The 27,587-nt window shown below is 41.4% G+C and overlaps 1 protein-coding gene across 1 annotated transcript in view; it reads left to right on the forward strand.

The window, feature by feature from the left end:
- The window catches only part of ZYG11B (zyg-11 family member B, cell cycle regulator), a 102,866-nt gene extending 75,509 nt beyond the window's left edge, over positions 1 to 27,357 (forward strand). Inside the window, exon 14 of the mRNA XM_082688436.1 lies at positions 22,437 to 27,357. Within this exon, the coding sequence (XP_082544562.1) occupies positions 22,437 to 22,627 (191 nt within the window). The 3' untranslated portion in view covers positions 22,628 to 27,357. The remainder of the gene's footprint in view (positions 1 to 22,436) is intronic.
- Positions 27,358 to 27,587: the final 230 nt, after the last annotated feature.

Raw genomic sequence — 27,587 nt, forward strand, 5'->3', positions numbered from 1 at the left:
CTGGGATTGAGTCCCGCATCAGGCTCTCTGCTCAGCAGGCAGCCTGCTTCCCTCTCACTCTCTCTGCCTGCCTCTCTGCCTACTTGTGATCTCTGTCAAATAAATAAATAAAATCTTTAAAAAAAAAAAAAAGAATCAAACCGACAGTCAAACAGACCTGTCGGGGCTGCCCCTTACAGAGAGGGTGACCCCTCCCTGCCTCACAGACCAACTTTTATAGAGCAAAGGCCATGTGGTTGGGCCTGGCCACACACAGGTGGCGAATGAGATTGTAACACACAGAGAAAGCTGCACAGTCATGCTAGATCACACACGGGTGGCCAATTGAATTACAGTTCACCCCATAGTAGCTATTTGAACTAGCCTATCACCTTAGTCAGAATTGGCACCCAAAAGGCAGGGCCCACACTCCTTGGTAGCTAGGGATACAGTGTGTGCGCTTTACTGATTGGATGTCTCTCCCTGACCCGACTCATCCCTGCATTTGGGCCGTTATCTCCACCTGACCTGACCCACCCTTGTATTTGGGCTTTGTTACCTGGGACTGGTTTCCCGGACTTGCTTTTAAGTAAGTTCCCCTGGGCGGGCAGGGTCAATTTAAGCTTTACTGCATAAACAACAAAATTGCTGTTCAACCAGGGTGGGGCCGCTCTGGCTAAATAGGCCTTTACAACTAGATGAGGGGAGAAGTAGGGAAAAAAATTACCCATAATGAGGAAAAAAAAATAGACGATTTGAAAGACCCTAGAGGACCCGCACCCAAGGACGCACTCACAGACCACTGGATGCAATAAGCAAGAGGATTTTATTCGGGCATGCTCGGACTCCCAGGGACACTTGACCACGAAATCCGCGAGGGATGGGTCAGTGTCTGAGAGCCCTGATCTGTTTCGGGAGTCCCTTAATATAGAATTTTACAGTCCATTACATCAGAGCCCTCACTTTTCTAGCCAGTAATTTCAAAGCATTACAGTAAGGCCTACACATAGGTAGCCAATCCTTTAAAACCAACCATACATTCTGGCCAGTCACCGTTCAGGTAGTGTACAGTAGAGGGTACGTGTTGAATTGCACGTTTCTAACCTTTATCTGTATACGTGCTGAGCCGCACGTCTCCAGCTAGCGTAGGTGCTGAACCGTACGTCTCCGGCCTTGGTACGGGAGGCAACCCTTATCAATTTTACTTAGTAGTAGGGGAAATTCTTAACAGGGGAAGGGTATAACTTTATTTGATTACACAGCGAACGAGGGTTTAAGCAATTTTTCATTTCTTAGCAAAGCATTAGAAGCATTATTATACAGAAGCCAGAAACAGCTGGGTTAAACACAGATTTTTGCTATTCGTTATCCTGTTATGCTGCTTGCTGACTCCCTTATCTATGGTCAGCTGGTGACAGTTTCTTAGTTAGCATAAGCTGGTTATAAAAAGAATGTTAAAACTTATAGGCTATACTATAGTTCTGACCTGGGGTCCTTCATTCCCCCCTTTTTCTTTATCATGGATATAATCTTATATCCATCTGTTTTGTTCTTCAGCTGAGTCCATTTGGGACTCTACTTGTTTAAGTAGTTGGTATTGCTGAGTCAAGACCATAGTCTGAACAACAGACAGGCAATCTTTAATGAATTAAGACACAAGGACCAAAAGTTAGAATTAATAACAGAATGATGAGAGGGCCCGTTATAGATGACAACAAAGTAGTAAGCCAAGGCGATCTGTTGAACCAGTTTTCGAACCATCCCTGCTGGGACTGAAAATCCCTTTTTCTTTGAGCAAGTCTTTCTCTGAGTTTATCCATAGTTTCTCTGACTACTCCAGTTTTATCTGCATAAAAGCAACATTTTTCTTTTAAGGCGGTCAGGGGTGCCTGTGGAATGTCACACATATTACCAAGGGGAGTGGGTGGAGAGGGGGTGCAAGGCATCAGCCCTTTTTCCATCTTCAGCCAGCCTCCTGCTCCCTCATTATTTCCCCCTGAACAATTTTGACTCTTTAATCTTTAAGGTGGTTGAAGGTGGAAGGTCTCATCTTCTGTAACTTCTTCCTGCTGAATAGGGGCGTAGAGCTGTCCCTACCTACTGGGGTCAATATTGATCAGGGTAGGAATGTATAAGGGAGTTACGAAAGGTGGAGGCAGCTGAATCCAGCGCTGACAGTGAAGAGGCGTCCTCTCACGCGACAAGGATCGTCTGTCGTGGTGAAGTCATTGCAGCAATGGAGTCTCGGCACCAAGTAGAGAAACGTGGAACAAAGCAACATATTAAAGTTAATAAGGCGATAAGAATGAGAAGCCCGAGAAGGAGATACCTAATTGTTGGTCATAGTCCTCCTTCAAACCAGGAACTTAACCATTCACTGAGAGAGAGAGAAGGATCTTGTAGGGCCTTAATCTGGGTATTCATGTCTTTTATTAGTCCTGTGACATTTTTGTGATAGTCTGGAATGTACACACAACATTCTGTCTTGATAATTGCACATGTGCCACCCTGTGCCGCTGTCAGGACATCTAAGGCCATCCTAACTATAGCGATAAGGAGGGTTTTGTAACTTAGGCCCATATTTGATTGGGGAGTTATGGCTTGATAGCATCCCCTTTCCTTCCAAATAGCTCCCTGGGCATGTAGTACCAGGAAGGCATATTTGAAGTCAGTATAAATGTTAATTCTTAGGCTTTGACAATTTGGCTACTAAGACAAATCTGGACCTGATGTGACATCATTACAGTCAGGGACTGTCCCATAGTGAGCTTTGAGGCTCCTTTTATGAGGGCTGTTCTATGCTTAGCTAAAGCATCTGTTTGCAATCGCACCTCAACAGAGGTGGCCTCTAGGATAAATATGACTAAGGGATGAAACCAATAACATGACCTCTGAGTGGTCCAACCTTAACAATATCCTGATTACAGAGGATCATTGTCAAGTGGGAGAAAACTTGTCAAGAGATAAGGGGAGTTCCCCATGCATCATCCAATCCAATCATAAAGAAAGTGGGGTCATCCATTGTCTCCACAAGTCCATAGTTAATCCTATGGAGTGCAATAGGCTGGCTTTTAGGCAATTTCATTATCCCAGCCACACATAAGGTGTTAGTTAAGTTATACAATTGTAGGGGAATCAATCCCATTTTTCAGTTGTTTAATCATGTGCCGTGGGGTCTGCGAATATCCCCACAAAACAGTAAGATCAACTAAAGAAGCTATTGTACAACTTCTTTGAAGTTTACCTCAAATTGTTTAGCTTAGGTAAACATTTAGAGACAATCAAATCTAGAATTTAACATCCATAAAGGTGTGTTACTAAAACATAATTTTTCTCTCTAAAATAATCCTCATTCATAGAGATAGCGAAATCAGGACTAATTCACTTGTGAAACAAGTCCAGTTTTAACAAACTTGGCCCATTATTTACATAAGCTCAGCAAGAACAGTTGAGTGTGATCATATAGATCTTTTAGAATCTGCTTTGCTGGAACTTCTTATAAGGAATCTCTAGGTTGAACTTTTAGTAGCCTCTCCGGGCCAGAAGCCAAGCTTTGTACTTGCCATCAGGCATGCCTGCAATACCTGTCGATTTGGGCGAGTTCCTCTTCTGAGTCTCCACACCTACCAAGGAGTGACATTCTTTACTCACCTGGTGAGGCTGCTGGGAACTCTGTAAGCAAGGTATCAGGCCAACAGTCCCAAGGGGCTTTATGGCTCCAGGTTTCATAAAGTCAACCTTAGTTCCTTTAAACTGTCTGGTCATATCTGAGTCTTTTCAAATATGACATCCCAGTCAAAGCCCTGGTAAAATAACCAGTTTCCAATTCTTTCCTGTTACAAGGAGAACAGATTCTTATTGAACTTATGCAAATGACTGATTGCCATGGAAGAATGAATACTTACTGAGACCTTTTGGTTTCAGAGGGTTCAGATAGAGAGAAAAGCTTGAATGCTTTGAGCACTTTTACAAATGAGCACTTATACATCTCTATAAGTTACAGATAACTTAAGAAAAAGTATCCCTAGCCTGGAAGAGCAAACATTAGAGAGAACCGGCAATGTTTAAAATAAGACAAAACATTAAGAGACACAACACTATAATCTTTTAGTTCATTTAGTTCCATATTATTAAATCTGGTGAATGCAGCTTTAGTCAGTCTTGGAAATTCTTACCCATTTCAGTTTTAGGATTTTCAAGTATATCAAATATCTGTATTTGTCCTGAAAGTCCTTTATAGGAATCTCTTTGAAGATAAAACTCATTTTACAAGAGAATTAAAACAATTATAAATGACAAAAACTCAGAATGGATATGCTTAGAGCTAAAGAGACATGGGAGTTTACAATTTAGCTGCAAGAAGATCAGGTTACAATTTCTGTGACACATAACATTCTCATAATTATAATATCAAGCGATGATCTCTCAAAACATTAAAACTTTAGGAAATGCATAGAATCTCTAGAATAGTTATAGCATTTTCCCAAATGTAACCCAAGGTTTATCATTGGTTTAAATCTTGTCAACAATTGCTAAAATCTTAGAAAGTTTAAAAACACATGCCTAAATATAATTAGGGATGTTAAACACCTGATAAAACAAAATATAGGAACTGAATTTTCCAGGCAGGCAAAGAGAAAACCATTTACACTTTTTAACAGATCAATTAGCTAAGAAAACTTTGCCCCTTTTAAACAGAAAGAAAACCAGATTTTTATACCAGTGTCTTTCCCTTTTTTATTTCTAAGTGTGCAGTCTTAAGATAGGAGTTTTCTGGGTTTCCCTCCCATCATGAATGATGTCGCAGACAAAGGAGGGGGATCTTTCCCCTGCTGTCTTGTTCCCATCCCTCATGGGAATTTAGGAGTGTCTTAGCTAAGGCCTGTCCGTATAAACCCCGGACCAGGCTACTCCATGGAGTAGATGACCGTTATGCCATATGACGCCCCGCGAGACTCCAGGTGTAGCCCACTCAGACTCCGTAGCCGAAGTGGTGGAGCCATACAGACACATTCACACAGTCAGGCACTCTTCAGATTCAAACAGGTTGGATACCCTCCCCTTCAGGGCATCTCTGGCTAATGGGAGGTGATCAGTCTCCCCTTTCACTCTTTACAGATTAGAGTGAGTTTCTATGGTTACAGGCAATGGAGGATGGTAACAGGGTGTTTTCGCAGTCGCTCAAGGTTGGGCTGTTTCCTTAATCTCTCAAGGCCAAATGGCCCTTATACTTGGAAGTATAATCTATGTGGAGGCAGGTCAGGAGAGTGCTAAATTACCTTGGAGGCTGTTTTTCTTTCTTTTTTAGTCTGTCCTGACCATATCTAAAATTTCTTTTGTGAAAATTTCCGTTCACAAACCTTCTACAACTTTCCTTTGCATTCAGGTTTTGTCCCAAGCCATTTCCTTCCAAACAACCATCTCATTTAGGACAAAATTACCTTCCTTAAATCTTTCTTACATATCTCCTACTTTCCTACATACAGAGTTTCCTTTTATTTCCATCAGTCTTAGTTACACTAAGCAGAACTTTGTATTCTTAGAAACACTTCTAGTTATTAACCGATTGTGAACTGTTACAACAGAATTCTTCAGGTGGCAAATTTATGAATCAGTTAAGTGTAGAACACGTTTACCAACAGATTTAAATACTCTTAGTTTCTTTGCAGTAAGAAGTCAAAAAGCACAAACCTACATCCAGTAATTAACGACTTAGCATTTTATCCTGTTTGGTTAAGACCTAGATGTCCACAATTTAATTCCATTTGTCATCCAAGCAAAACTTTAAAACTTTCAGATTACCAAAGACTTTGAAAGCTACTTCAGCAATTACCCATTAGAACTTTGAGACAGACAATTAACCATCAGTTTAGTTATTTCTTTGCTAACAAATTTTAACAAGTAACACGAGCTTATTTGACCTTCAGTAACTTCGAAGTTTCACATTTACTGCTGATAACTTAAAAGACGGGTCTTATCTTAATTAAACCAACAGACTTAACTTAGTTCCAACACTGATTTACGTTCCACCTGGACCCACTCCACTTTGAATGTTTACCTGAGACATGGTTGGGAAGATCTGGAGTGGGGGCTGTTAGTTAGGTCCAGGGGGTACTCTTCTTGCTCCTTGACAGTGAAGAGAGAAGCCGTGGTGCATGATCTAGAAGCTAGTCATGCAGGCTGCACACACGTTGGTACAGAAATAGGAGAAGAGGGAAACAGAAGAAACAAAGTGCTGCCAGGAGGCAGAGAAAGGATTCCCAGTTTTGGAGCTCCTAAGCCCCAACAGAGGAGCAGATGCCATGCTTTCCCATCAGCCAGGGGGGAGGGGTTAGGCAGTCCAAGTCAGGCCAGAGAACACAGGGAAACTTCCCCGAAACAAAGAGAGTTTCGGCAGCTGCTTGGGAATATTCCTTATAGTCTCTGTCTCGAATTAGACCAACCCCAGTTGGCTCCAGTTATAGCCATTAACATGGGAAGTGAGTGAGGGAGAAGTTCCCACATCTACTAGGAGAAACAGAAATAAGGTTAGAGTCCCCTTTGCTAGGGATGGCCCAGCGACCTGGGTTTACTAGAAGAAGGCTTAAACGTATTGTCCCATTTTAGATTCTGAATAAAGCAAGAAACAAATAGCCACAACACTGAACAAGACAAACAGACCGGTCACAAGATGTGCCTTGCGGCTTTGGCGCCAAACCGAAACCCATTCCGATGGTCGGGGGAAAGCAGAAGCTGTTCCCTCGGCCAAAAATTGAACGTATCCCTCAGATACGCTTGGAGCACCGAAAAATCGGGCTCCCCGAATCCCTGGGACGTCTCCCAGGGTGGCAGGGGAGAAGTCTGAGTCCGTCAACTCCTTCTCAAGCTGCCCCGAACCGAACACCGGTCTATTACGCGTAATAGCACAATTCCGATACCGAACACTGAACGAGAGGCAGACAAGGCAGCAGACAAGACAACAGACAGAGACAATGGCTGGCCAGCTTACCTCCCGGTGGGACCGGTGGTCGTTGGGCTGGGGTCCACGGTGGATCTCGGTGGAACCTCCAAATGAAAGACCCTAGAGGACCCGCACCCAAGGACGCACTCACAGACCACTGGATGCAATAAGCAAGAGGATTTTATTCGGGCATGCTCGGACTCCCAGGGACACTTGACCACGAAATCCGCGAGGGATGGGTCAGTGTCTGAGAGCCCTGATCTGTTTCGGGAGTCCCTTAATATAGAATTTTACAGTCCATTACATCAGAGCCCTCACTTTTCTAGCCAGTAATTTCAAAGCATTACAGTAAGGCCTACACATAGGTAGCCAATCCTTTAAAACCAACCATACATTCTGGCCAGTCACCGTTCAGGTAGTGTACAGTAGAGGGTACGTGTTGAATTGCACGTTTCTAACCTTTATCTGTATACGTGCTGAGCCGCACGTCTCCAGCTAGCGTAGGTGCTGAACCGTACGTCTCCGGCCTTGGTACGGGAGGCAACCCTTATCAATTTTACTTAGTAGTAGGGGAAATTCTTAACAGGGGAAGGGTATAACTTTATTTGATTACACAGCGAACGAGGGTTTAAGCAATTTTTCATTTCTTAGCAAAGCATTAGAAGCATTATTATACAGAAGCCAGAAACAGCTGGGTTAAACACAGATTTTTGCTATTCGTTATCCTGTTATGCTGCTTGCTGACTCCCTTATCTATGGTCAGCTGGCGACAGTTTCTTAGTTAGCATAAGCTGGTTATAAAAAGAATGTTAAAACTTATAGGCTATACTATAGTTCTGACCTGGGGTCCTTCAGATTGAAATAGACCCAGAAGTGGGGCACCTGGGAAGCTCAATGGGTTAACCCTCTGCCTTCAGCTCAAGCCATGATCTCAGGGTCCTGGGATCGAGCCCGACATCAGGCTCTTTGCTCAGCAGGGAGCCTGCTCCCCCCTACCCCTGCCTCTTTGCCTACTTGTGATGTCTCTCTCTGTCAAATAAAAAAAATAAAATCTTTATTTAAAAAAAAAAAAAAGAAGAAAGAGGGTTGCCTGGTTGGCTCAGTGGGTTAAAGCCTCTGCCTTCGGCTCAGGTCCTGGGATGGAGCCCATATCGGGCTCTCTGCTCAGAAGGGAGCCTGCTTCCCCATCTCTCTCCTCCTGCCTCTCTGACTACTCTCTCTCTGTCAAATAAATAAATACAATCTTTAAAAAAAAAGATTCTCTCTCTCATGAAAATGTTTTCTCATCTTCGTTAAACCAGTATTATTCCTGTATGTCAAGAAAGAAAGAAAAAGAGAGAGGAAGAGACCTTCATTATGTTGAAGCCAAATCCTTTGTACTGCAGCTTATGTATGCAACTTCTTTTTCTTGCAAACTGGAAATAAAATTTAGCCTCCTTTATCGGTTTAAAAAAAAAAAAAAGATTCTCTTTCTCCCCACCCTTCCCCTGCTCACGTACTTGCTCTCTCAAAGCAAAACAAAACAAAAACTTAGGAAAATGAACAAAATTGGAGGACTTACACTGCCTGACTTCAAGGTATACTGTAAACTACAGTAACCAAGACAGTGTTTTGTGGCTCTAAGATGTGTGTTTTCCACACCTTACCAAGCAGTTCTCTAATTATCAGCAAGTCTGAAAAGGTGACTTACAAATTTAATTCATTTCTGACAATATTTACCTGGAGATGGCATCAGATCTCACAGTCCCACAGGGCTGCTATCCCCACTTCAGACGCCAGGACCAAAGTGTAGGTTTTTACGTGTGCTTCTGACTGGTTATAAAAATTGGAGGTTTGCACAACCCCCTCCTCTGTTTGATTAATTTGCTAGAGCAGTTCACAATGCAGAGAAACATTTACTTAACAGTTTATCGTAAAGGATATTATAAAGGATATAGATGGATAGCCAGATTAAGAGGTACATAGGGTGGGTTCCAGATGTGTCCTGAGTACAGGAGCTTCTGTCCCTAGAGAACTGGATACATGTGGATGTATTCACCAACATGAAAGTTCATCATATCTTCTTGTTCAAGAGTTTTTATAGGGGGTGCCTGGGTGACTCAGTGGGTTAAGCCTCTGCCTTGCCTTTGGCTCAGGTCATGATCATAGGGTCCTGGGATCAAGCCCCACAAAGGGCTCTCTGCTCAGCAGGGAGCCTCCTTACCCCTCTCTCTCTGCCTGCCTCTTGGGCTACTTGTGATCTCTCTCTGTGTCAAATAAATAAATAAAATCTTTAAAAAGTTTTTATAGAGCTTAACCTGTGCCCTCCCCACTTAACTTTACTAGGATCCAAGAGTGGGGCTGAAAGGTCCAACCTTCTAATCATTTGGTCTTTCTGGTGACCAGCTCCATTCTGAAGCTGGCTAGGGACTCGACTCTGTCACCTTATTAGCATGTAGTCAAAAGGGACTCCTAGTAATGACAAGATACTCCTATTGGGAAATTCCAATGGTTTGAGGAGCTCTGCCATGAACCTGAGACAAAGACCGAATATATTTCTTATTCTACCACAGGCCACCCCAGTCTGATTCTTTTTTTTTTTTTTTTTTTTTTATTTGACAGAGAGAGATCACAAGCAGACGGAGAGGCAGGCAGAGAGGGAGATAGAGGGAAGCAGGCTCCCCGCTGAGCAGAGAGCCCGATGCGGGACTTGATCCCAGGACCCTGAGATCATGACCTGAGCCAAAGGCAGCGGCTTAACCCACTGAGCCACCCAGGCGCCCCCCAAGTCTGATTCTTTACAGATTCTTTACAACAAAAGGATCATAACAGTTAACAGATACTAGTACATTATAAGAGTCCCATTCAGTCATTAATACATCATATGAAAATTTCTGCCAGGGCAAGGCCACTGAGCTTTGCATGCTTTCATTAGATATTAGATACTCCAAAGGCAGAAGTGATCTTAAGGTGAAAGCATATATTTGTTATCAGGAAGCTGGTAAAATTTAGCCAAGAGTTATCTGTTGGCTCTGAGCTTCTTTCAAAGTGTAGTGTTGTATTGGATTTCTCTCATGACATGACCCATTTGTTCATTTCAGTCCTTAGCTACTATTTCTCTTTCTTTTCATTTATACCCAAACTTTTCCACCTTCAGAAGATTGTAAGTTCTGACTTCTGTGTTGGTCTAGCTTGCAGGCAGTAACCCTCCCACTCAGTCAGCTCTCATTCAGAGAGGTAAGGGTAGGTAAGTCACAGAACTTGTGGGCTGTTTTACCTTCAGGCAGTATAACTGCATTCACTTAATCCCAGTTCTATCACGTGGAATGAAGGCACAGCCCATCCTCATTACACCCTGGGGAATTCTGTTTACAACATAGTTACAGTTTCTTGCTTAAGAATTATTTCTGCTGGGTGCCTGGGTGGCTCAGTTGGTTAAGCGACTGCCTTCAGCTCAGGTCATGATCCCGGAGTCTTGGGATAGAGTCCCATATCGGGCTCCCAACTCCATGGGGAGTCTGCTTCTACCTCTGACCTCCCCTCTCATGCTCTCTCACTCTATCTCTCTCTCTCAAATAAATAAAATCTTTTTAATTTTTTTGAGATTTTATTTATTTAACAGACAGAGATCACAAGTAGGCGGAGAGGCAGACAGAGAGAGAGAGGAGGAAGCAGGCTCTCAATGGAGCAGAGAGCCCGATGCGGGGCTCGATCCCAGGACCCTGGGATCATGACCTGACCCGAAGGCAGAGGCTTTAACCCACTGAGCCACCCAGGCACCCCTCAAATAAATAAAATCTTTAAAAAAAAAAAAATCATTCCTGCTTTCACCATTTGGAATTGCAGCCCTGGTCCTGTGACCACTGTGTCAGGTTGGGAATTTTTTTTAAGTTTAAGTAGTATGGGAAGAAGGAGAAGGAGAAATGTATATCGTCATTTTAACAGTATCCTCCCTTGGCAAGAATTACATAGTCATCACAGCATCCTTTCCTACTGCCTCTTCTCTAGCTCTATGAGAAAAACAGAAGAATATCTCCTGGGGACACTCCTTTAGCCCCACTCATTTTGGACATGAACATACTCTCACAAAGACATGAAATCCGGGGTGCCTAGGTGGCTCAGCGGTTTAGAGCCTCTGTCTTTGGCGGGTCATGGTCTTGGGATCCTGGGATGGAGCCCCGCATTGGGCTCTCTGCTCAGCAGGGAGTCTGCTTCCCCCTCTCTCTCTCTGCCTGCCTCTCTGCCTACTTATGATCTCTGTCAAATAAATACAGAAACTCTTTAAAAAAGGGGGGGGGGCATGAAATCCAGTGCCTCAGGCCTGTATCTCACCTCTACCCTACTTTTTAAAATAACCAATATATGAATTGCCCAATCTAATCCTTTGAAACTGAAACTGTTACCCTGAAGAAGATCTGTCTCTCTGCCAATTGCTGGACCTTGGAAGGGAGGAAAAAGTTTACTCAACTCTCTGGCAATTTGTGCCTCAGAGTTACAAAAAGAATCTCTCTAGATTCAGCCTGTCTCTGCAATGCTGCAGTACCCCAGATCCACGCATTCTGTGGACCCAGGTGGCTACCTCAGGGGAGCACATGGGTCTGAAAATTAAACTGACAAAAACAGATTTACAAAGAAAACCATACACATTTAAAAAATGTTTTAAGGGCGCCTGGGTGGCTCAGTGGTTAAGCCGCTGCCTTCGGCTCAGGTCATGATCTCAGGGTCCTGGGATCGAGTCCTGCATCGGGCTCTCTGCTCAGCAGGGAGCCTGCTTCCTCCTCTCTCTCTCTCTCTGCCTGCCTCTCTGCCTACTTGTGATCTCTCTCTCTGTCAAATAAATAAATAAATAAATCTTTAAAAAAAAAATGTTTTAAGATTACTTATTTTAGAGAGTGCGTCAGCAGGAGGAGGGGCAGAGGGAGAGAGAGAAGCTTAAGCAGACTCCCCACTGACTGCAGCACCCAGGTGGGGCTAGATCCCTGAGACCATGACCTGAGCTGAAATCAAGAGTGGGGTGCTCGGGGTGCCTGGGTGGCTCAGTGTGTTAAGCCTCTGCCTTCGGCTCGGGTCATGATCTCAGGGTCCTGGGATCGAGTCCCGCATCGGGCTCTCTGCTCAGCAGGGAGCCTGCTTCCTCCTCTCTCTCTCTCTGCCTGCCTCTCTACCTGCTTGTGATCTCTGTCTGTCAAATAAATAAATAAAATCTTTAAAAAAAAAACAAGAGTGGGGTGCTCAACTTACTGAGCCACCCAGGTGCCCCTAGCATATACTTTTTTTTTTTTAATATTTTATTTATTTATTTAACAGAGAGATTGAGATCACAAGTAGGCAGAGAGAGAGGGGAAAGGAGGCTCCCTGCTAAGCAGAGAGCCCAATGTGGGGCTCAACCGCAGGACCCTGAGACCATGACCTGAGCTGAAGGCAGAGGCTTAACCCACTGAGCCACCCAGGTGCCCCTAGCATACACATTTTATTAAAACTTTATTATTATTATTATTATTATTTTGGATTTTATTTATTTATTTGGGAGAAAGAGACAGAGAGCACATGAGGGGAAGGGGCAGAGAGAGAAGCAGACTCCCCACTGAGGAGGGAGTCCCACACAGGGCTTGATCTTACAACCCTCGGATCACGACCTCAGATGCTTAACTGACTGAGCTACCCAGGCACCCCAACTTCATTAAAACTTTAATTATATGTGGGAATCTTCAAAAAAGAATGAAGCCCTTAAGTGACCAGAACAGGAAGATTTTATACCTTTTAGATAAAGAAAGAAATTTTTGAAAAATTGACAGGACATAGATGTTTGGGCTAGTGGTAGTGAATGGTGAACAGTGACTAGAAGAAGAAGGGTTAGTTAAACAAGGTTTATACAGATTCCCCAGCTCCCAGATTCATAGTCTCTGAAGATAAGAATATCTTCCTTCTTCCTAGTACAGAAAGGATACTTTTTCTTTTTCTTGTTTTAAGATTTATTTATTTATTTATTTTAGAGAAAGCTAGAGAGCACAAGCAGGGGGCAGAGGGAGAGGGAGAAAGAATCACAAGCAAACTCCATGCAGTGCACAACTTGGGGCTCAATCCCACGACCCTGAGATCACAACTTGAGCTGAAACCAAGAGGTCGACACTCAACCAAATGCACCACTCAGGCACCTAGGGAGGGTACTTCTCACATGGGAGTTTTATGATCTGTTTCAGGGAAGAAGGATGATGGGGGGAAGTCAGACTGACCGTCCTGCTTCTGCTGTTTTCTCAAACTATTTTAGCTTAAGGTAGTCAATATGCCAAGAGCATGTATTTTGGGGCAGTGTGTCCTAACTCCATCAGCATTATACACTGTAAAGTATGTTCCTTGATCTGAAGAATGGCAGTTGGCTGTCCATATTGGAGAAATATCTTATGTTTTGGTTCCTCTATAGCATTCTAAGTGTTAACGTCTATCACTGACTGAGCAAAGCCCGGTCCAGGGTCAACGTCAGTTTCTGTCAAGATCCATTTATAGCTCCCTGCCTCCCCAGGGCTATGAGCATTGTTCTGACTTGCCAGCTATGATCAGGGCCTTCTCCCCACTTTACCACGTAGCCAACTGCAGTCTCTATTTTGCTGGCAGATAGAACAGTTCTCACTGGCAATGTGTACCTCAAGATTGCAAGGGGAATATTTCTAGATTCAGCCCATAACTGCATTGCTGTCGTACCACCATACCTACTTACTTCATGGACCCACATGGCCACCCCGAACCAGTTCACAGTAATATCTGCTTGTCTATCTCAATTATCTTCTGAACCTGGAAGAGAGTTCTTCTGATGGGCATAGAAATGTCCTATTTTAATATACTTCTTAGATTCCCACAGTGATTTCCATATAGCCATGTCCCATATGAGCATCCCTTTAATGGTCCTGTGTCTGTTGCCCTTGTGCCCAACCATATGGCAAGGCTATTGGCCACTGCCCTTGAGTCAGTTAAAACCCAAACAGGCTTTTTATCATTTTTCAATTTTTTATTTTATTTCTTTTTTAAAAATATTTTATTTATTTGTTTGACAGAGAAATAGCACAAGTAGGCAGAGCAGCAAGGAGAGAGAGAAGCAGGCTCTCTGCTGAGCAGGGAGCCTGATGCGGGGCTCGATTCCAAGATCCTGGGACCATGACTTGAGTTGAAGGCAGCCACTTAACTGACCGAGCCACCCAAGCACCCCCCACTTTTTTCAGTTTTTTAATCACTGTTGGGAAAGCACCATGCAGTTCAGCCCACAGAGCTGATTTGTTTTTACCTTTTTCAGTCAGTGCTGGCCTTTCAAGCAGGATATTATTGTCTGTTCACTTTGAAACTACTGTCCACAAGCTGAGTAGCTCTTTGTTGATTAGTAGAAAGCTGTCTATAGGGCACTATCCAAATGATGATAGAATCTAGCAGCTCTCGGGCGCCTGGGTGGCTCAGTGGGTTAAAGCCTCTGCCTTCAGCTCAGGTCATGGTCCCAGGGTCCTGGGATCGAGCCCCACATCGGGAGGCAGGGAGCCTGCTTCCCTTTCTCTCTCTCTACCTGCCTCTCTGCCTACTTGTGATCTCTGTCAAATAAATAAATAAAATCTTAAAAAAAAAAAATCAGTTAAAAAAAAAAAAAGAATCTAGCAACTCTTTGTGCACTTTCAAAGTTGGTCCTGGGGAGAAAGAGGCTCCCTGCTCATGATCATATCCTCACTGCCTTCCCGCTAAGTAGCATGATCCTATATAAACCATTTCCATATTACTGTAGAACTCTCCCAGCACTGCCATCCCCATTAGAGTGTTTCTCTGACATTGCCCAGAACACCAGCCATATATCAGGTCTTAAGATCATTTTTGTTTTTCAGTCATAAGGGTAGTTTCAGATAATATCAAATAGCACAGTAGTAATTGCCCCTCAAATGGAAGTTCTCTAGTCCAGGGTCCCAATAGTCATCTCTGGGAGGCACTTAAAGGCTTTTGCTAGAACCCCCAGTCTGTCCTTCATGTAGGGCACAGAGAAATTGTCCCCACCAGCACTTCACCTTGTATTCTACACTGCGTATGGGCTTTTCTTAATCTTCTGGTACCCATGTAACATGTCTAATTAACATTGCCTGAGGGTAGATTTGGGTGCTTTCTGTCTTATAGCGTTAGGTAGGAGAAACATTCCCTATTCAAATAAACTGTCCATCCTTATAATACAATCAGGTAAAAGAAATGCAACAACTTTACATAAAGCCTATTTAATCATACCAGTTCTCCTACAGACTTTTAGTTTAATTCCATCAATGTTTTAACCCCCCCCCCCCTTTTTTAATGCCTCTGTTCTTAACCGTAACCTCCATTAGGACTTCATCCACAAATTTTGATTTTATACCTAGGTAGGTGAAGTGTGCTCCAGCCAGACTCATTCCCATAAAACATTCAGGTAAAGGAAACACAACTTCTTTACATAAAACCTGTTTAAACATTCCAACTTTCATAATTCCGACAACCCTTACATTTTTATTTTCTCTCAATCTAATTATAGGGCTTCACCTGTAGGTTTTATAACAATTTACCTGGCTTTATTATCTAAAAGACTTGCGTCCCCACTGGTGGGTCATGCCAAGGAACCCTGGCCCTTTTGTCAATCTTTATCTTGATAATTTGGCTTAACCACTGCCACAAGCAAGTGCTGGTCAGGTTTAGATCCATTTCTAAATTCCCTTTGCAACTGTTACCTTTAGTAACCGATTACAACACAGCTACTACTCCATACCGTAGTGAATACCTGGCCACCCGGGAATCAGAGGGTTTTCATCCCATCTTTCATCTTTTCTCTTCCCAAACTACACACGCTTTTTTGTTTTCTCAAAGATTTTTATTTATTTGACAGGGAGAGAGAGAGATCACAAGTAGATAGAGAGGCAGACTGGGGGTGAGAGAAGGCTCTCCACTGAGCAGAGAGCCCCATGCGGGGCTCAATCCCAGGACCCTGAGATCCTTGACCTGAGCCAAAGGCAGAGGCTTAACCCACTGAGCCACCCAGGGGCCCCAAAACTACATGTTTTTATGAGCAGGGACCATTATAACAAATTCCACTTCCAACACCAATTCTAATCTGTTTTTCCACACACCAGTTCTTAGCAGACACTGATTGAGTGTTCTACAAATTGAATTCAATTCTGACATTATTTACCTGGAGAGCCCCTAGGTTAAGGGCCAGTCCCTCAAGACTACTGCCACTTTAGACTTCAGTTACAAATCCAGGCATAGAAATAGACAAATGTGGTTCAATAGACCAGGATAGAAAATACAAAAATAGACCTGTACATATATGGCTGATTAATTTTTTTCTTAAAGATTTTGTTTATTGGGGCGCCTGGGTGGCTCAGTGGGTTAAGCCTCTGCCTTCTGCTCAGGTCATGATCCCAGGGGCCTGGGATCGAGTCCCGCATTGGGCTCTCTGCTCAGCAGGGAGCCTGCTTCTCCTCATCTCTCTCTCTGTCTGTCTCTCTGCCTATTTGTGATCTCTCTCTCTCTCTCACTCTCTGTCAAATAAATAAATAAATCTTTTAAAAAAAAAAAGATTTTGTTTATTTATTTGACAGAGATCACAAGTACACAGAGAGGCAGGCAGAGAGAGGGGGAAGAAGGCTCCCCACCGAGCAGAGAGCACAATGCCGGGCTTGATCCCAGGACCCTGGCACCATGACCTGAGCCGAAGGCAGAGGCTTTAACCCACTGAGCCACCCATGCGCCCCATGGCTGATTAATTTTTGACATAAGTTCAAAACAAATGCAATAAAGAAATGATAATCTTTGAACAAATGGTGCCACAACATTTGGATCTCTATATGCCAAAAAAAAGTGCAAGGTGCCTGGTGGCTCAGTCCAAAGACCAACTTTTGATCTTGGAGTCGTGAGTCCAAGCCCCACATTGGGTATGCAGATTACTAAAAAAATTAACTGGAAAAAAAGAAAAAAAGTCTACTTAAATAAAATGACCTTTTTCTTGCCTTGGACAACATATAAAAATTAACTCTTGGGACGCCTGGGTGGCTCAGTTGGTTAAGCAGCTGCCTTCGGCTCAGGTCATGATCCTAGCGTCCTGGGATCGAGTCCCACATCGGGCTCCTTGCTCCGCAGGGAGCCTGCTTCTCCCTCTGACTCTGCCTTCCACTCTGTCTGCCTGTGCTCGCTCTCGCTCGCTCTCTCTCTGACAAATAAATAAATAAAATCTTTAAAAAAAAATAAAAATAAAAATAAAAATAAAAATTAACTCTTATTTACTTATTGATTGGTTGATTGTGATCTCTACACCCAACATGGGACTTGAACTCATGACCCCATGATCAAGAGTTATACGCTCTTCCAATTGAACCAGCCGAGCACCCCCCAAAATTAGTTTTTAATTGATCATAGGCCTACATATAAACCAAAAATCAATTAATAGTTCTAGAAGAAAACAGGAGAAAATCATTGTGATCTTGTGTTAGGCAAATTTTTTTAAAGACTTCATTTAAAGACTTCATTTATTTGAGAGAAAGAGAGTAATCTCTACATCCAACATGGACTCGAACTTTACAACTCCGATTTCAAGAGCTGCATGCTCTCCTAGCTGATCCAACCAGGTGCCCCACATATTTCTTAACAATGCACAAAAGCATGATCTACAAAAGAAAAAATTGCTAAATTGCACTTGATCAAACTTAAGGGCTTCTGTTCTTTGAAAGATACTGTTAGAGAAAATAAAAAGCCAGTACACATACTGGATCAAAATATTTACAAATCACATGTCTGATAAAGTGCTTGTATTGAAAATTTTTATTTTTTATTTTTATTTTTTTAAAGATTTTATTTATTTATTTGACAGACAGAGATCACAAGTAGGCAGAGAGGCAGGCAGGGAGAGAAGCAGGCTTCCTGCTGAGCAGAGAGCCCGATGTGGGGCTCGATCCCAGAACTCTGGGATCATGACCGGAGCTGAAGGCAGAGGCTTTAACCCACTGAGCCACCCAGACACCCCTCACAATTTTTACAAAGAACTCTCGGGGATCCTGGGTGGCTCAATTGGTTAAGTGTCTGCCTTTGGCTCAGTTATGATCCTAGAGTCCCAGAATGGAGCCCACATCGGGCTTCCTGCTCAGCAGGGAGTTTGTTTCTCCCTCTGCCCTTCACCCCACTTGTACTGTCTCACGCTCTCTCAAATAAATAAAATCTCAGGACACCTGGGTGACTCGGTCAATTAAGCCATTGCCTTTGGCTCAGGCCATGTTCCTGGGGTCCTGGGATCAAGTCCCGCACCTGGCTCCTTGCTCTTCAGGGAGCCTGCTTCTCTCTCAGCCTCTGCCTGCCACTCCTGTTTGTGTGTGCTCTCTCTCTCGATCTCTCTCTCTCTGACACATAAATACATAAATAAAATCTTTAAAATAAATAAGTAAGGGGCGCCGGGGTGACTCAGTGGGTTAAAACCTCTGCCTTCGGCTCAGGTCATGATCCCAGGGTCCTGGGATCGAGCCCCACATTGGGCTGTCTGCTCAGCAGGGAGCCCGCTTCCCTTTCTCTCTGCCTGCCTCTCTGCCTACTTGTGATATCTCTTTCTCTCTCTCTCTCTCTCTCTCTGTCAAATAAATAAATAAATAAATAAAATATTTTAAAAAATAAAATAAAACAAAATAAATAAGTAAAATCTCAAAAAGAAACCAAGAACTTTCAGGGAGCCTGAGTAGCCCAGTCAGTGAAGCATCTGCCTTCAGCTCAGGCTATGATCCCAGGGCCCTGGGATCCAGAAGCAGATGGGGAGCTTGCTTCTTCCTCTTCCACTACCCCTGCTTGTGCTCTCTCTCCCTCTCTCTGTCTCTCTCTGTCAAAGAAATAAATAAATAAATATCCTTAAGGATGCCTGGGTGGCTCAGTGGGTTAATCCTCTGCCCTCGGCTCAGGTCATGATCTCAGGGTCCTGGGATGGAGCCCCGCATTGGGCTCTCTGCTCAGCAGGGAGCTTGCTTCCCCCTCTCTCCCTGCCTGCCTCTTTGCCTACTTGTGCTCTCTCTCTCTCTCTCTGTCAAAAAAAAAAAAAAAAAAAAATCCTTAGGGCACCTGGGTGCTGCTGCCTTCAGCTCAGGTCATGATCTCAGGGTCCTGGGATTGAGTCCCGCATCTGGCTCTCTGCTCAGCAGGGAGCCTGCTTCCTCCTCTCTCTCTGCCTGCCTCTCTGCCTACTTGTGATCTCTGCCTGTCAAATAAATAAATAAAATCTTTAAAAAAAAAAAATCCTTAAAGAAAAAAAAGAAAGAAAAATAACTCTCAAAACTTAGGGGTGCCTGGTGGCTCAGTCAGTTAAGCATCTGACTTCGGCTCAGGTAATGCTCCTGGGGTCAGGATCTGACTTGGGCTCAGGGTCCTGGGATTGAGCCCGACATTGGGCTCTTTGCTCTGCGGGAAGCTTGCTTCTTCTCCCTCTGCCTGCCACTAGCCCCACTTGTGTGCTCTCTCTTTCTCTCTCTCTCTCTCTCTCAAATAAATAAAATCTTTTAAAAAACAGGGGCGCCCAGGTGGCTCAGTGGGTTAAAGCCTCTGCCTTCAGCTCAGGTCGTGGTCCCAGGGTCCTGGGATTGGGCCCCGAGTCTGGCTCTCTGCTCATCAGGGAGCCTCCTTCCTCCTCCCTCTATCTCTGCCTCTCTGCCTGCTTGTGATCTCTGTCTGTCAAATAAATAAATAAAATCTTAAAAATTTAAAAACGAACTCTCAAAACTTAATAATAAGAAAACAAAACAAGTAAAAAGAAAATGGGCAAAAGAGTTGAACAGACCCTTTACCAAAGAAGATTAATGGAAGGCAAATAACCCATAAAAGGTATTGAACAGCATTAGGATAAACTTATCAGTGCACTAGAATTGAAAGTCCAGAAATAAATCCATGTATTTATGGTCAATTGATTTTTCACAAGGATGCCAAGACAATTCAATGGGGAAGGAATCGTTTTTTCAACAAATGGTGCTGGGAAAACTGAATAGGCACATGTGAGAGAACTTGATTGCTTACCACATACCATATATAAAAATAACTCAAAATAAAATTAACTCCAAATGAGGCCTAGACCTAAATGTAAGAACCACATCTACATATATATAAGCATATAAAATTTTTAGGAGGGAACATAGACATAAATCACCATAACCTTAGATTAAGCAATAGCTTCCTAGGACACCAAAAGCATAAGTGACTAATTTAATTGGGTTTAATAAAACATTTTAAAACTTCTGTGCTTCAAAGGATACCACCAAGAAAGTGAAAAGACAAGTTACAGAATGGTTGGGTAGATTTGCAAATTATATATCTGATGAGGGGCATGTTTTCAGAACATATAAATAAAGAGCTCTTACAGCTCAACAAAAAGAACCCAGTTTAAAGGTAGGCAAAGGATCTAAATAGTCTTTCTACAAAGACTGCATATGAATGGCCAAAAAGCAAATGAAAAGAAGCTCAACATCATTAGTCATGGAGAAATAGAAATTAAAACCACAATGAGACACTACTTCACACCTACTAAGAAGGCTGCCTATAAACAAAAATTTGGATGATGACAAGTGTTGGCAAGGATGTGAAACAGCTTTCTCATTCATTACTGATGGGACTGAAAAATTATACAACCAGTTCTGGAAACAGTTTGGTGATTTCTTACAAAGCTAAGCATACATTTAGCATTTGTCCAGCTTTCTAAGTATTTCCTCAAAACTTTTGCCAGAATGATTATAGTATTTTTAGTCATTGTAACAAAACACTGGGAGAAAAGAATCCAACAGATGCCCATTAGTACAATAACATTAAAAATACGTAGTAAATTCAATGCAATGGAATGCTAACTTAAAATACTTGTACTTAATACTGAAATTTTTAAAAATACTATTTTTTTTTCTTAAAGATTTCATTTATTTATTTAACAGACAGAGATCACAAGTAGGCAGAGAGGGAGGCAGAGAGAGAGGGTTAAGCAGAGAGCCCAACACTGGGCTCCATCACAGGACCCTGAGATCATGACCCGAGCCGGAGGCAGAGGCTTAACCTACTGAGCCACCCAGGTGCCCTTAGAAATACTTTTTAAAAAACCCTAAAACTGCTACATACATATGTATGTAACAATATGGATGCCCTCTCAGAAACATCATGTTCAGCAAAAGTAGACAGACTCAAAAGAATACCTACTGTATGATTTTATTTACATGAAGTTTTAGAGCAGCCAGGGGTAGTCTATATCATGAAATTAGAAAAGTGGGGCAGGTGTGTGGCTCAGTCATTAAGTGTCTGCCTTTGGCTCAGGCCATGGTCCCAGGATTCTGGGATCGAGCCCTGCATCGGGCTCCCTGGTCAAAGGCAGGCTGCTTCTCCTTCTCTCACTCCCCCGATTATATTCCCTCTCTCCCTGTCATATAAATAAAATCTTAAAAAAAAAAAAAAAAGAAATTAGAAGAGTGTTTGCCTGGGTTAGAATACAGAGGAGAATGACTACAGTGGTGCACAAGGAGACTTTTTAAAAAATATTTCATATTCTAATTATGGTGGTTACACAAGTGTATACATTTGCCAAAACCCATCAAATTATAAATTAAATTTGGGTATATTTTTGTGTATAAATTATACTTTAATAAATATGACTAAAACTAAAAACACTTTTTTTTAAGATTTTATTTATTTGACAGAGAGAGGGAACACAAGCAGGAGGAGCAAGAGAGGGAGAACCAGGCTCCTGGCCTAGCAGGGAGCCTGATCTAACACTTGGTCCCAGGACCCTGGAAGTCATGACCTGAGCCAAAAGCAGATGCCCAATGATTGAGCTACCCAGGCACCCCTAAAAAATGTTTTTTAAGATTTTATTATTTGAGGGGCGCCTGTGTGGCTCAGTGGGTTAAAGCCTTTGCCTTCTGTTCAGGTCATGATCCCAGGGTCCTGGGATCAAGCCCCTCATCTGGCTCGCTGCTCAGCAGGGAGCCAGCTTCCTCCTCTCTCTCTGCCTGCTTCTCTGCCTACTTGTGATCTCTGTCTGTCAAATAAATAAAATCTTTTTTTAAAAAAAGGTTTTATTATTTGATAAAAAATGTTTTTAAGATTTTATACGATCTGGGGTGCCTGGCTGACTCAGTGGATTAAAGCCTCTGCCTCAGGGTCCTGGGATCAAGCCCTGCATTGGGCTCTCTGCTCATCAGGGAGCCTGCTTCCCTCCCTTTCTCTTTGCATGCCTCTTTGCTTAGTTGTGATCTCTCTGTCCAATAAATAAATAAAATCTTTTTTAAAAATAAAGATTTTATAAGATTTTCTTAAGAAATATATATAATCTATATATGAGACCATTCTATATAGATATATCTATATATTATATATATATATGAGAGAATCATTGTGTGGGGACTTGCAGTGTAGACATAACATCACTACAGAGGTATTTATCAAGCTGTAGCATATGTTAGTGGTCTATAACAAAACAGTTAAGATTTAAGTGAAAAAAGAACTTTTTTGTGTGTGGGATAATTTTTAAGTGTTGTAAGAAAAGCTCTTTCTTTTTCAGCCTCAAGGTATTGCAGCATGCTGATTGAGGAAGGAGGATTGCAGCATTTATACAACATCAAAGAACATGAACAGACTGATCCCCATGTTCAACAGATCGCTGTGGCCATTCTGGACAGCTTAGAAAAACACATTGTGCGCCATGGCAGACCACCTCCCTGTAAAAAGCAGCCCCAGGCTAGACTAAATTGATAGCCATAGGTAGTTGGATAACTGAATCACAGGAATCCTTTTCATGATAGGTTCATTTGGAATATCTTATCCTCTGTGCTGTTTTAGGGGTTTCTATGACAAGAGTCATAAGATCAGTTTGGGTTTGATGGTGTACAGTACTGCCCATGTGAACAGTCTCTAATTTGTCTTGTGATTTTTAACTTCTGAGGCATGAAGGGTCTCTTCCTTCATCATTGCCTTTTAGGAAATTTTCCACATCTTTCTGTGTTTGAAGTTACCTGTGCTTGAAATTCTACGGTTTTATGATCAAGTTTGCACGAACCCTTAGGCCAGACTTTTCTGATCTTAAAGTCTCTTCCAATCAATTTGCAGCTTCGGATGAGCTGTTAACCTGATTTCCAGCACTGCTTCAGTTATAAGTTTTATACTGCTTCTGTATAAAATGCCTTTATTCTCTGTATGTGTACCTTTTATAAGATGTCCTTCTTAGTGTGAAAGAACAGAAAGTCGAGTCCTCTTGGAAAGCTACTCACTGACTGGAGCCTGGGTGGTTGGCAAAAAAAAATAAATTAGAAAGAAAACTAGTAAGAGAGAAACAAGATTAGGAACTGGAGAAAGGTCTGCCCTTACAGTATAGTTTTTAAACTAGAACAAGCTATCCTTCTGGAACCCTCTCCTGAGGCAGTGAGCATATTTATTCCTGGGAGCATGGGCTGCTGCTTCCTACACAGACTGCTGGGTACTCTGTAGAAATACTTGCCCAGGCATCTTAATGTAAAATATTACAGCATTCTGTGTTAAAGAAGAACTGTCTGGATCTCTATATGTCATACTGTTGTGAAATGTGAATTTTTATAAAATTGTCTCTTGTTAAAACTGACCGTTCTTTTCCCTCTATTTCAAAGTCATTTTGTTCAGTGAAATAGAGACCACACATGGTATTACCGGCTCAGTTAAAGGACAGTTAACAACAGTAAATTTTGTCACAAGAAGTTAAATTTTCTTTTCTTTCAAAATACATGTATCTTAATGTTCTCATGTTGGAGAAAGATGTCCACATCTCACTGCCAAAAATGAATGAGAAGCACTAGGCTATTATTAAGTGTAATGATTCTAGTTGCGGTGCATAAAAAGGAAATATTTTTTGATGGGTTATTTTTTAGACAATTGCCTTTCCTTTATGATACCTGTTACAGCATAGTAAAGAATCAGTTATCATTATATCAATAATGAAAGCTGGGAGGTAGGAAGTCACCAAAAAACTTAATTTCTGTTTTCAGTTTTAGTTTGTGAATAAGGTTAATGACAATTTGAGATAACTGTGTTTTCTTCATAGATGGCCAGAATGTTTTTAGTAGAGATTTAAGTGGTATATTTAAATTATGGTGATTATATAGATGCATTTTTATTTAGAAAGGAGCTGGCTTAGTAGTATGGTGATAACATTTTTGACATATGTATTTCAAACCACTGTCACAAAAGTCATACTTGAATTATTTCGTACTCCTTTGCAGGGATGAAAACTTAAACTGAAAGAAAATAGGTATTTAGGTATTAAAAACCATATCATATTCTGGGTTACTTCTGACTTAATTGGTTTAAGGAATTTTTATAGGCTCAAGATAAACTTTCACAGATTGTCTATTTCAGAGGAAGTGGAAAATTCTTTTAACTTTCCCCCTTTTTCCCGGATTTTAATGTCTAAGGCAAAATGTAGAAAATAGGATGGCCTACACTAGCTTGGAAGTTGCTGGCTATGTTGACTACTATCTCCAGGTCTCTTAGCTTGGATAGTTAAGGGAAAGCCTGTTTGAGAAGTTTGGCTTCAAGTTTCTCTTACATCTTGTTCAAGACAAAAGTGCATGTTCCATATATGCTAATCTTAGGTTTTTATCTTTACAAATTGTTTTCAGAAATAGCTAAAAATGTACAGAAAACAACAACTCCATTATTCAGAATAACTTTATAGATGAAGACTCAAAAATACTTAAAGTTAATTCTAAACTTACTACTTTGAGCATTGGTAATGGTCGGATATTTCTTAGACTTAAAAGCAAAATAATTGGTCACGTCCCATATATAAAAATTGCAGTGCCTTTGTGGTTGGGATTGTTCTTAAAATTGTGTATCTAAGGCACAGAATTGTTTCTAAGGTCTTGAATCTGGCTAAAATGTAATAGTTGTATATATTGAAATTATGAGGCATATCTGGCCTGTGTCTACAGTTAGAAGCTGTTAGGCCTCCCTTTTACATGTGTATACTGGAATGTTAACAGTACTTGGTGCCTTCAAGGGTTACTTCTTCAGTGGCTTAGAGGTGCTGTTTCAACTTAGACTAGGGTTGAACCACTCATTACTGAAATCACTGGTGCACTCAGATATTATAAAATGTCGCACCATCAGTCCACAAGCAGCAGCAAGGTTTAGATCTACCAAAGAAAATGGAATTAGATTTTTTAGAGTATAATGATTCATGTTGGTATCACTGAGTAAAACAAAAATGGTTTGAAATTAAAGCAAAAATAAGGTATCTCGTTCTTTCCATCAAGTATGTTTTGCTTGTGATCTTTAAATTCTAAAAAACCATTTTTCCTGTTGGCAGTTGAAAAAAAAACATAAATCAAGTAATAATAAGGGGTTAATTTACCCTCTGGCCAAGGACTCAGTGACTACTGATCTTAGTTGAGGCTTTTTTAAATTGTCAGACCCACAGTTCCAGGAATTGACCTTAAATATTGCTGCTCTTTAGCCCTGGACAGAAATGCCAGTTGGTAGCAATAGTCAACTTAATTACCCAAAGTGGAAGTGAATCACAATAAAAGGGTGCTACAGGGATTTAATTTCATGATCTCTTTTGTTTGCAGACTTCCAAAAAATCAAAGATTCATGTTTATAAACATCAGTCTCTCCAGCCTAGAAAGTTGTTCTTACTACTGAAACCTTTTAAGTTGGCCCTTTTTCCCCCTTGTCACTTTCATTTAGCTGTATGTTTAATTATGCTATGTGTCAAGAGAGCATTGAACCATCTTCTAGCTCTTTGGAGCACATTTTTTTTTTTTTAAGATTTTATTTATTTATTTGACAGAGAGAGAGAGGAAACACAAGCATGGAGAGTGGGAGAGGGAGAAGCAGGTGCCTCAATGAGTAGGCAGCCTGATGCGGGACTCGATCCCAGGACCCTGGGATCATGACCTGAGCTGAAGGCAGACACTTAATGACTGAGCCACCCAGGCACCCCTTTGGAGCACATTTTTATGAAAACATATTTTATGTGCTAAATTATGATATGATAGATTAGATTAATGAACGATGGCTTTAGCTTAGTGTTTTCAAAGTGCATCACTGCCCATAGAACAGCGTGCAGCCGCAGGCCCCAAGGTTGAAAAGAGGTCATGAGTAGCAGGGAAAACAAACTTAGTTTCGTGTGTGTCTAAACCTACCCCTCTTCTGCCCTCTACTGGTGTGTTTACACTATTTGGTCATTGTGCAACTTTTATTACAGAATAAACAGTATTATTAAAAGTCTAAGTAAAAGGCAGTATCATAATACCAGCTGATGTGGGCACTTTTTTATCTGTATGTAGCTTGTTTAGGAACCTTATATGGGTAGGGCTTCAAGAGTAGTGTATACCAGGACAGCTTACAGAGCAGTTTGCAAAACTTAGTTTCCCTCTCAAATCCATTGTAGCAGTTTCAAGTGACTGTGTGGATGTTGGATGTTTAATCTTTACCATTTGCTTTGTATTGACACATTTTTCATTTTTAGTGTCAACTCATACACTATTTTAGAAATAATGCAAATCCAGCCTTCATCCAGTGATGAGAATAACAGTATAATAGGAATTTGCTGAATGTGCTTTTAATGAGTAATTGCTTTTTTTTAGTATCTCATAGACTTTGCATGACACGGTACACTCCTAATTATGCATTCTTTAGTTTTCAGATCTTAATCTAAGACATTGTATGTTAACTGATTGGTAGCCTGAGAAAGAGCTTTCTCTGCCTATTTCTCCCATCACCAGTTTTTGGGGGTAAATTATGGGAAAAACAGTGCTACTTCTCATTTCTCTGGATGAATTGAAGTTTGTTTGGATGGCACAACCAAACTTTAGAGCAAGATAGAATGGCTATTAAGAATACTTAGAAAATCCACATTGATCAAAATTATTCTGTGAAGTCATAAATCTAGTTCATTAATAGTATGTGCTTAATTTTGAACTTAATTTTGGGAAAACTGTTCAAATGGGTTCTTTTAAGATTATTTTAATCAGCTTAGTAGCAAGAAGCTACTTAGCTAATGAAAGCTGAGACATACTTTCATAAAAGCAAGAAATTCTTGGGAGCATTTTTTTCTTTAAAAATGGGATGATGTTAATGTCAAGATTTATACTCAGATAATCTGCAAGAATAAAATTTTAAAATCCTTGACTTTTGTAGATTTCCCACTGTCAAGTTCTCATGGACTTGTGAGAGAAAAGCTATCTTTCGTTTGAATTCTGATGGAAGAGTTTAACTCCTTTCAAAGGATATGAAAAATTCATTGGGAAGTGAAATGTGTTCATTTTAAGGGCTCTCAGTTATCTGGACTGAAGGCACTGTTCTCACTGTGGCCAGATGAGTGGGAGTGTTCTATACATGAATCATGCTATATTTTAAATCAGGACATCACTTAGGTATTAATGTGTGTGTACAGAGTTTTGTTGGGGAATTTTTTTTTTTTTTTGCCTAAATAAATGTTATAAATTTTATGTAAAGTGTGTCTTGTCTACTTTATTTCTAGACATTTCCTTTAAATCTAATGCAAGATTTAGATTCCTGAAAAAAATAAATAAATGAAAATAAATTTTAAAAAAAAGATTTAGATTCTTTGGTTATTGACTTGTAATAGTTGCTTACCAGTGGTTGTACTGCAGAAGTTTCTAGTATTGGAACTCTATTCATTTCATTAAATACATACGGTAGGTACTGTTAAAGTTTT

Source organism: Mustela nivalis (genome assembly GCF_964662115.1).
Source record: "Mustela nivalis genome assembly, chromosome: 10".
NCBI classification, from domain to species: Eukaryota; Metazoa; Chordata; class Mammalia; order Carnivora; family Mustelidae; genus Mustela; species Mustela nivalis.